Source organism: Bison bison, unplaced genomic scaffold (genome assembly GCF_000754665.1).
Source record: "Bison bison bison isolate TAMUID 2011002044 unplaced genomic scaffold, Bison_UMD1.0 scf7180017864066, whole genome shotgun sequence".
In the NCBI taxonomy this organism is placed as follows: domain Eukaryota; kingdom Metazoa; phylum Chordata; class Mammalia; order Artiodactyla; family Bovidae; genus Bison; species Bison bison.
The window spans coordinates 7,185,459-7,196,735 of NW_011494638.1; the positions used below are offsets into that span (position 1 = coordinate 7,185,459).

Genomic DNA, 11,277 nt, shown 5'->3' on the forward strand with positions numbered 1-11,277 from the left:
AATAAACTGGTCTTTGAGTTAAAGAGGTTGTGATCTGTCAATATAAAATATTACATGTGTCATATGTCTGTCATATTACATGAATCCATGGAAGAGGATTAGATTTCTAAGAAAAATGTGCAAAGGTGATGAGAGATTGAAAGAACCTTGGCCAATAATAATACTGTATTTAAATGATAATACTATATTTCAGGGCATCCTAGGTGGCTCAGTGGTAAGAGGAACCTGGTGGGCTACAGTCCATGTGGTCACAAAAGAATCAGACACAACTTAGCAACTAAACAACAACAATAAGTGTACTTCAAACAAATAATTCCAAGAATTGGCTAGGGTAATTGAGGAGAAACAAAGTTAGAATAATGTCAAAATAATATGGTCAGTAGTGTTTCATCACAAAAAAGTAAAGTTTGAAATATGTTGAATGCATTTGGCATTAGAGTGGTTTTTGGCAGCTTTTGTCAAAGTGATTTCAGTAATGGTGAGGGATGGAGGTTGGGGTGCCTCTTAGATCACAGTAAGGTAGGGAAAGTTAAAATATGTGGAGATTAAATATAAACTACTTGCCTTATAAACTTGGCTGTGAAGGGAAAGTGGGAAATAGCATTGGCATTTGGTCCAGGATTGATTCTTCCTTGGTGGCTCAGATGGTAAAGAATCTGCCTGCAATGCCAGAGACCTAGGTTTGATCCCTGGGTAGGTACAGTCCCCTGGAGAAAGGAGTGGGTACCCACTCCAGTATTTTTGCCTGAAGAGTTCCATGAATAGAGGAGCCTGGCGGGCTCTAGTCTACGGGGTGGCAAAGAGTCGGACATGACTAAGTGACTAACACTCTCTCACTATTAGGATTAAAGAGAGAACCTGGGTTTGGAGAAACTTGAAGGTAATTTCAGGTTTAAGACAAAACAGTGGTAGCATTAGGGAGGACTTGTTTGAAGATATACAGGAAAAGGGTGGGTAGCAGTTAAGGATGGTCCAGGTTGGGGAAACAAGAGAAAAGGGGAGCAAATGATAGAGCTCACCTTTGGGTAAGAGAAGGAGGAAGCTTATCCCTAAAAGTTAGAGAAAGGAGGCTAGGGAGGGTTACAGGAGACGTGCAGGTTTAAGTAATTTGGAAGGCAGGAGTTCCTTTCTGATTTTTTCATTTCTCTTGGAGATATGTAGAAAGATAGGTTATCTGCTTAGAGCTGGATACTATTGATCTTGATTATAAGGAAAGTTGCAGATACTTAAATAATGGACTATTGAAAGGGTAAAAATTATTGCTTATTTTAAATTCTTTTCCATGTGTGAACTGTCTTTTAAAGCTGTAAAACATGCTAGAAGTGTATTATGATTTAGTAGAAGCCAAATAATTCTGGAGATTTGTTTATAAAAATGCAAGAATGGTCTTAGAATATCCCTTTCCTAACACTAGGGTCAGCTCTTGTTATTCATGGTAGTTAATGTACTATAGAGTTACTGTGAATGCTGGTAAAATAGATAGTGAACCATTATTCGCAGGGTAAATACAGCCCTAGGTTATTGCAAGCTTCCAGTCCAACAACCAATGCATAACCTTGTTTAATGTATTTTTCTGTCTAGAGACACCTTATTTGATATTTACTGTTGATTCATTGACATTGAGCACATGGCCATGCTCATAACACCATAACTCATGCCTGAATGAAGCTTATGTACACGTATTTTCTCCATAAGGCACATCACAGCCTTCTTGCACTTAGGAACCCTAGCTAACAATTAAGCATTATGTTTGAGGATCAGTTTAAACAACAAAATGACCTCTGAAAAGTACAAAAATGTGAAAAACATTGCACTTAATACATTGCAAAAAAGACACTTGTTTACAGTGTAAGAACTGAAACAAGTGGGCAGGGTCTTGTTCTTCCTCAGCTGGGAGCACATACTGGGTAACTCAGATTTTTTTTGCTGCTCTGTGCAGGTCTGTGAATGACTTGTGAGAGCACAACTATTGATTTTGGAGTTACAAACAAATTCTGTCAAGTAGGTGAGCTCACAAATAAGATTGTGAAGGTTGACCTTAGCTAATAAAAAATTAGAAACTGTTAAACCTTTCACTAATAGAACCAAACCAAAAGAGCAGCCAAAGGTACCTTTGGCTATTTGGGAGTTAGAGAAAGGGAAATAAAACTTTTATCCTGAAATTAAATTTTGTTAGAAAATTGTATGCATTTCTGTTTCTTAATACTGTATAATAAAGCTCTCTGAAATTGACCACCTTTTTTTTTTTAATATAAATTTATTTATTTTAATTGGACTAATTACTTTACAATATTGTATGAAATTGATCAGATCTTATGAAAATTTTACTCTGTATATGTTTAGGCTACTAAGAGCATCATTCTTGGGTTTGAGTATTCTCTACTTAGGATTCTTTGTGCAAAATAAGTCAAGTAGAAGAGAATCTGTTATCTCATGAAACTGCTGTTTCTGTTTTTTTCCTTCTGATGATAACTTAAAAGTTATTATAAATGAGATCACTTTTGAAGAGGAACCTGTTAACAGAATGCCTTTTTTGGAGTTATGTATACTTCCTGAAGTTGATTTTTTTGAGAAGCTAGATGGAGAAAATTGAGTATCTGAATTATTCAATGGTAGCAGTAAAACTTGAGCCTGTTCTTAATTCGTTTAGCTTACCAGTTCTCTTAAAATAGGTTCCTGACATGGCAGGCTATCCTCACATTCGTTACATTTCATCAGGCTTGGATGGAACATCATTCAGAGGTCCTTTCAGGGGCAATTTTGAGGTACGTAATAGCATTAATGAAGATATTTGCCATAGTATCTGTATTGCAAAAAGACGGTATGTGTAATATTAATAGTTACAAGTATAGGATTGCTGCAGTGACTGAAGATCAAAAGGCAGCAACACATCTATGTTGCTTCTAGGGATTATTATAGAAAGATGTATTAGTAATATTAATCTTAGCATCAGAAATTACCCAAATATTGAAGAAGAGTAATTGAAAATATCTAATAATAGAAGAATGTAGGAATTTATTAAATAAATATAAATATCAGATAAAGAACCATACCATTAAATGTGCGAGAAAAACCTTAATGCTTTTTTTTTTTTTTAAAATAAATGCAGTACGTGGAACTGTGCTCAATGTTTATGGCAGCCTGGGTGGGAGGGGAGTGTGAGGGAGAATGGATACATGTATTGTATGTACCAAGTCCCTTTGCTGTTGACTAGAAACTATCACAACATTGTTAATTGGCTCTACCCCAATACAAAATAAGAAGTTTAAAATTTTTTAAATGAACTAGACGTATATGCTTTACTGAACCCAAGTGATACTTGTAATACATTAGAGTTTAGTGATAACATTTTTTCTATAAATCTACTCTTTGCAATATATCTGGGAAATAAGTACTATCAGTTTTTTGACTAGTACATTGTTTTTGATAGTTCTGATATTCTCCTGGGTAGGTGAATATAATTTATTTAACCATTCTTCTAGAAAAACATTTAGGTTTTTAAAATATTTTTTCTACTATAATCAATGCCTAATGCTTTTTGACTAAGCTTAGTTTTTAGAGAAGCATTGCTATAGAAAAAGAAACCTAAGTAACTCAGTTTTTTGCTAAATATCTTTGAATTTTCTGGAAGAACAGATCATTTAAATATGATTAAAGTTTTGTTTCTTCATGTCAGTTTGGAAGTTGGAGTCAAGAATTATTGTTTGACTTGTTTCCCTATTTTCCTGCAGTGACTTCATCTAGATGCATACATGCTTACTGACTTACATAGGATCTGTGGTAATACGCTGCTCTAGTCTACAAAGATAACTTTGCCATACCACTTCAGTTAGCTGAAAAATAGTTACAAACAGCCATTTGCCTTACCATATATGGGTTTTTGAATACTCTACATTGCATGTTTATAAATATGGTACTTTATTGCTTTTACGATACTGACTGTGCAGTTCAAGGAATAATAATACTGGCTTTTAATACTAGTTCTTCTTCTTCTTCAGGAACTTATTCATTTAGAAGAAAGATTAGGAAATGTCAATCGTGGAGCATCCCAGGGGACAATTGAAAGATGTACATATCCACATAAATACAAAAAGGTAAGCATTTATTCTATGAAACATCTACATTATTGTTGAAATGCATAACATTTAATATCATGGACTTTTTTCAAGTTTATGGAGTCTATCAGCTACATTTTTTTATTATTAAAACAATATATGCATATGGTTAAAAAATCTAAAACTATAAATTGAAGTCTGTTACTCTAAAGATGCTAGTTTTCCTTCCCAGAAGAAAAATCATGCTTAAAGATTTCTTAGGTAATCTTCCAAGTATTTTTAATAATGTGCATATGTATATATTTTTTCTTCCACTTTTAAAAATAACTCAAAGGAGATAATATGCATACAGTTTTTGTCCATTTTCTTTTTATTCTATATCAGCACCTACAGATGACCCATATTCTTATTAATAGCTTATACAGAATTCCATCCTATAGTGGTACCATAATTTAGCTAGTCAGTTGTTTGGATGGGAACTTAATTGACCTACATTTCTTATATTCTACCCTTATATTCCTTATGTAGTGTTACATCTAGAAGATGTGGAGTAGGCATGTTAAATAAATTTCTTTCAATAAACAACGTTCTATACTATAGAGACTAATGAAGTTTGAAAATGACTGTTCGTTGTATTTTTCACCCTTTTCCTAAGAGTATTAATGGGGTATTACCATTAAATGTAAGTCCTCTCAACTGTTTAAGCTAAATATTATAACTGGCATTCATTTTTGAACATTATCTGAAACATTTATTAATGAAACAAAGTTTATCTGACTGTGCCTCATGATGGGACAGAATAGTGTATATGATCCTGATTATATATACTGGGTTAGAAATGATAGATTTCAGACTAATGAATATCTGTTACTTTTAATTTTGATGCTGATTATTTAAGGGTCTTACGAGAACACTTCATTGATAATAGTCACTTAATTCATCCTTTAATTCATGGCAGTTTTATCTGGGAAATATGTTGTGGGTGAATGTATGGTTTTGTTTTGTTTTGTTTTTCAAATAAACACAAACTTTACTCAGTTGTTCAATAATGTCATCTCTACTAACAAGGTAACAACTGATTGGTTCTCACAGAGGAAACTGCACTGCAAACAAGATGGGGAAGAAGGGACTGAGGAAGACACAGAGGAAAAATGTACTATCTGTTTGTCTATTTTAGAGGAAGGTGAAGATGTGAGGTAACTAAACACTAATTATCTAAAATTCATTGTCAAAACTGGACAAGAGATTTTATTTGAGGGAATTCTCTTGTCGCCCAGTAGTTAAGACTCTGCACTTTGAGCTGCTGAGGGTGCTGATTCAGTCCTTGGTCGGGGAACTAATCTCCCACAGACCTGCAACACAGCCAGAATAAGAGGAATTTTATTATAAAGCAGACCAGAAACCAAATAAAGATTACTCCTAGCATACCCTGTTACCAGTCTCTGATATGTAGAATTGTCTTCTAATAGTGAATAAAACAGTGAAAAGATTAAGTTTCTGTATTAACATCAAAGAGAAATATACTACCTGCTTTAGGGCCACACCAAGACTTGGCCAGGGAGATTTTGTGGTCAGTGTTGTCTTATTTGAATCTTATAGGATGGAGAACTTGAGAGATGAGAGACTTTGGAGGCCAAAACATGTATATTAATGTTTCTCCAAAGCTTAAAGAGAGGGATCCAGATTAGCTCCATGCAGTTTGTTTTACATCATCATTTGTAAAGTGATCTTGTCCTAAAATTTCCTCTCAGTTTGTAGACTGTTTTCTTCTTGCACCTATGTGATTTAGAAAATGTTATTATGCTAACCAAATATTTTAGACTTTTCTTTTTATAATCTGTTAAGTAACTGTTTTGTTCCTATTCTGTTTTTTCTAATGTAACATAATCCCATATGAAGCAAGTTCTATAACATATATAACAACTGTATCCTATTTCGTCAGTTGACTAAGAGAAAAAAAAGTTATAAACTTTTATTGTCTACTATATCACATAGAAGGTTGTTTGAACACTGTATTTCCAATGAAGATTTATAAATATAGATAACTGTTTTTTACAGTATTGACAATACTGTGCAGAGAGTAATTAGAACACCTCTTTTTAGCTGTTTTTATAAAATATGAAATCTGAAATGTACAACAACTCAACAGTGGTGGAAGTTGAAATTGACACTTAAGTCAGTAACCTTTATTCTACCGTTAGGTTTGATATTAGCATGTTAGTGCATGGAAACTTTATTTATTTCTCTATTTCTAATTGATAGTGTACTGTACTAAAGCAAACATAGCTGTTTAATCTGCTTTTAAAAGAGTAGCATAGTACGATAGAACATGAAAATGACCTCATGAAACAATATTAATAACCTTTAATCAATCATGTACTTTGATGTGTTAAAGAGATCCTCTGGACCGAAAATAATATTGTATATTAAGACATTCCTTAATTAGTATGATATGGCTGCTGTGTGTTTACAGAATTCTTTTGAGAGAGAATTAAGTGAGAATTTTTTGGGAAGTGCTTCATAAATACAGTGATTTGATATTAAAAATATATTTACAGTATTATGTTGTGGGGAACATATTGCCAACTCCAATACATTGGCAGCTCATGTATAGAAACAAAGCTGGAATAATTATTACTGTAGTTGTTCTTAAAATTCTTGAGGTCTTATATAATTTGATTAATTATATATTAATACATTACATTGCCCAAAGTATTAATTTAATGTAGGTATATAATCTTGAGTAGGGAGGGGTTTTTTTGTTCTTTTTTAACAGAAGAGAAAATGTTTAGTAACTTCAGACCATTACTGAAGTATTACATGTATCATTTGTTTAAATGCCACTGCACTTGTCATAAAATTAACTTTTGCTTTTTGTTTTGTTTACTTATAATAGACGCCTTCCCTGTATGCACCTTTTCCACCAAGTGTGTGTTGACCAGTGGTTGATCACCAATAAGAAGTGCCCCATTTGCAGAGTGGACATTGAGGCCCAGCTGCCAAGTGAAAGTTGACACCATGTTTCAGAACTCTTACCCTCCCTCTCATTCCCACCCTCCTGGTACTGCAGTCAACCAAAGATGGCATGACTTACCTGCGCAGATTCGGAAGCCTTGAACTTAAGAGTGCTGGCTCTGCTACATGGTACAACTAATGCTAGACCTACAGTTTATGTATACAGTTGATTTTGATGTATTTATAAAAGCTTTTTTTTTCTAGATTTGACATTTTTCCTGTATCATTTTACTGTATTTTTGCATGGTTCCTTGTATTGCATTTCTTTGCACATATTATGGGCTTGTGACCCTGAACTTGCAGGCAAGATTAGCTGCTTTAGTAAGTAGGATTTTGTGGTCTTTTTGTTTTTTACATAGTACCGGGTCTTGAGAATTATGAATTTTTTTATCCATTACTAACGTTTAATTTAATCAATCATGTACTTTAGTTTAATGTATAAAGATCCTCTAGAAAATGATAATATTGTGTATTAAGACATTCCTTAATTAGGACAAAATGGCTGCTGTATATTTACAATATGGAGTTCTGAGTTCAATACCATCCTTATTACCGGGAACAGAATACAAACCATTTTCAATCAGATGCAGGTGGTACTCACATCACCAGAGTGATCAATAGAATTCTTCTTGGTGTATCCTTTTCCTTTTAGCACAATGCAGATAGAGTTGAATATTAATACCATACATTTAGACTGCTGTTCCTATTGTATTTATCTTTTTCCTCCATCATTTAGAACTTTATTTCCCAGATTCAATTTTTGCTGCTGTGAAACAGCTCTGATGAACACTAAATATTAATTTCAATTAGCTGGATTGTATATACTTGCAGATTTAACAAAATTTTAGGGAAATTGAAGAAGACATGTAGAATTTCATTCAGTCTTCTGCTAAGCACGCATAGTAAAGATATCTGCTTACATTGATTTTTGTAAACACATTTAGTCAGGATTTAGAATTGCAGTCATCGGCAGGGATCTATGCATTCATAGAACTTCTAAAGGTCCCAGAATCACTTTTAAAGGGATTTTTATTAGTTTAAAGATAAATAAAGTCAGCTGAATCTACATGTCTCTTGTTTTATTTCTCTTTAAGCTTGAAAACAGTAAATCTGCAGATACTGTGAGGCAGAAATTATACTGTCAACCTACTGTTGCTCTGGTTTTAGACTCCCACTTCATACATTACCAAGAGTCGATCACTGATTTAAAATTTTTAATTTCTATAGTTAAGATTTACTGCATAATATAGAATATTAAAGTTAAGTTAATGTACTAACATTTCTCTTTTGGAGAAAGTTTTAATCCACTTCAGGATGCATATTATCAAGATACTTTCATATACAGGATAGCCTAATTTTATTTGTCTAAATATGCTTAATATGCCCCAGATTGCAAATGCATCAGTCAGTAACATCACTGTCTGTATGTGGAAGACATGTTCCCATGGATCATATGTGAAGATGTCGATAAGCTTGCATTAAGCCACCTGCTTTGTAAGTGGATTGATTAATAAATAACTTATATTTCTATTGTCTTTGTGTTTCATAATTCATTTTTATAAAACTGCCTATATTGAACATTATGGGATTCAAAAACAGTGATCTCACTCAGGTTGACATTTGCCTAATTTTGTTTGTATTCACTCAGTTATGGCTACTTGCCCTTTTTTTGTATTAGTAAGTGTTACACTGAGTAATTGTCAATATCAACATGCTTCAGCATGGTATGTGTTAGAGATCATGGGTGGATTATGGTTAAGAAAATTGGATATAAAATAATATAATTAATAAGAATACTAGCAGCAGTTGTAGAAGGGTTGTGGGAGGGGTGGCAAGACAGAATGAGAGAGAGAAAGAGAAACTTTGCCATCTTACTGGGGAGAAGAGCTAGTAGCCCATATTCTGGTAGCCTAGATGTAGGACTTTACCACTGGAAAACCAATGGTCCAGGCCAAGGGATAAGATGGGGAGAATTCTATACAATGGAGTCCTCTTGATGCTCCCCAAAACACAAATACATATAGATTTCTCTATTTTTTATATTACATCAGATTTAGATGCACAACTACATTGTTGATTTGTTTAACATTTGCTACTGATTTTTAAAAATATAGACTTATCATTACTTTAAAATTTACTTTATGCGAGTATTTGTGGCATATACCTGAACTATGTAGGAGCTTATTAAGCTACTACAGTTAGTTGCAGGAAAATGTGATTAGTGTTGAACCAAATATGGAAGGAAATTTTTAGTATTTTACCTTGTGCTTTGTTTTGGTGTCTTCCATATCCTGCTACATTTTATGTCAAAGTGAAACTTTCAGTGATAGCTATCCAAATACTTTAAAATTCTTTTGTCAGCAACTCCTAATGTTCATTTTTCTCAATATGGAAGTGATAAAGTGATACTTGAAGCATTTTTCTTATCTGGTGAATTTTAGCTGCTAGCGTGTTTCATCATTTGAATCATAACAATTTGACAGGAAACTAGCTCTGTTTTAAAAATGCTATTAACATCTGTAACAGATTAAAATGTTGACTCCGTGGACATTTCATTATTAGTTTTTCATAAATGAGAATGACTTAGTTTTGTAGAAAATGCATCTTGATTTTTTAAAATTTTTATTTTATATTGAAGTATGGTTGATTTTCAATGTTTTGTTAGTTTCAGGTGTACAGCAAAGTGATTCAGTTATGTGTATTACATGTATCTATTCTTTTTCAAGTTCTTTTCCCATTTAGGTTATTACTGCATCCTGATTTCTAATTTAACTTCCAAAACCTCTGGAAACACAGTAAATTTTCTTGCTTATTCAAGACTTCACATGTCACAATATTGGATGTATTAAGGTTGAAATATTTTCTCTCAGTTATAGATTTCACTCATTTCCTTGAAATATGAGTTATGTCCAAAACATGTTTCTTTTAAGAAAAATAAATGTTATCAATTCTGTGGTTGTGCCTTCTGGACACAATCTCATTTCTCTCCTCTGTATCCTGTACAGATTCACAGGCTACACAGTTGATCTTTTGAAATTTTGAAAAGAATATAGTCTTTGGTGTCAGACAGACTTGGGCTTTGAATCGTGTAACTGTAAAAAACTTAAGCTTTCTGAACTCCATCATTCTTACCTATAACAGAAATAGTTTATTAGAATTGAATGAGATGAGTATAAAGAGCTTTGCATATAGGATATACTTAAGAAGTAAGTTCTCCCAATGCTTGCTCCGTCCCACCCCACCACCCAGATTCGCTTGCCCTTGATAACAAATAATAGCAAAGGCAGGTGCTGGACCATAGATCAGTGTTTACTGCAGTCTTTCTCTTACGGGTCCAACCAACTGATGACTAGATAAGAATGAACAATCCTTTTCAGCCCTTCTCTGATAGGTTGGCCTTTTTTCTTCTACCAGAGGAATGGAAGATTCAGAGCACGTGTGCTTTCTTCCCTTTGCCTTGAAAGCACATGAGGCACATAGTTGCCCATAAAAACCATCTAATGCTGTGTTTTAGGCTACTGCCAGTGGATCAGAATTGGCACAGAATATGAAACCATTCACCCTTCCTGAGCTAAAAGAAAGTAAATATTATGGAGAAATTAACAGAATTCCTCAATCGCTCCTAATTTTTCCTATCAAATTGTGTTATATAGAGATCTGGTGCCCATTAACCATTAACTAAGCACACTACTGAGCCGCATATGTTGTATTAGCTGCTTGGATCACAATAAACTGTGGAAAATTCTGAAAGAGATGGGAATACCAGACCACCTGATCTGCCTTTTGAGAAATCTACATGCAGGTCAGGAAGCAACAGTTAGAACTGGACATGGAACAACAGACTGGTTCCAAATAGGAAAAGGAGTACGTCAAGCCTGTATGTTGTCACCCTGCTTATTTAACTTATATGCAGAGTACATCATGAGAAACGCTGGGCTGGAAGAAACACAAGCTGGAATCAAGACTGCCGGGAGAAGTATCAATAACCTCAGATATGCAGATGACACCACCCTTATGGCAGAAAGTGAAGAGGAACTAAAAAGCCTCTTGATAAAAGTGAAAGTGGAGAGTGAAAAAGTTGGCTTAAAGCTCAACATTCAGAAAACAAAGATCATGGCATCTGGTCCCATCACTTCATGGGAAATAGATGGGGAAACAGTGGAAACAGTGTCAGACTTTATTTTGGGGGTCTCCAAAATCACTGCAG

At 33.9% G+C, this 11,277-nt stretch overlaps 1 protein-coding gene across 5 annotated transcripts in view; it reads left to right on the plus strand.

Moving 5' to 3' along the window:
• RNF111 (ring finger protein 111) overlaps positions 1-8,605 on the plus strand; it is a 91,877-nt gene extending 83,272 nt beyond the window's left edge. For 3 of the 5 annotated variants that reach the window (XM_010836820.1, XM_010836824.1, XM_010836821.1), the window contains exons 11-14: positions 2,673-2,765; positions 3,999-4,094; positions 5,124-5,251; positions 6,952-8,605. In XM_010836820.1, the coding sequence (XP_010835122.1) occupies positions 2,673-2,765; positions 3,999-4,094; positions 5,124-5,251; positions 6,952-7,069 (435 nt within the window). In that variant the 3' untranslated portion in view covers positions 7,070-8,605. The remainder of the gene's footprint in view (positions 1-2,672; positions 2,766-3,998; positions 4,095-5,123; positions 5,252-6,951) is intronic. The other 2 variants (XM_010836822.1, XM_010836825.1) reach the window with 1 other exon arrangement.
• Positions 8,606-11,277: the final 2,672 nt, after the last annotated feature.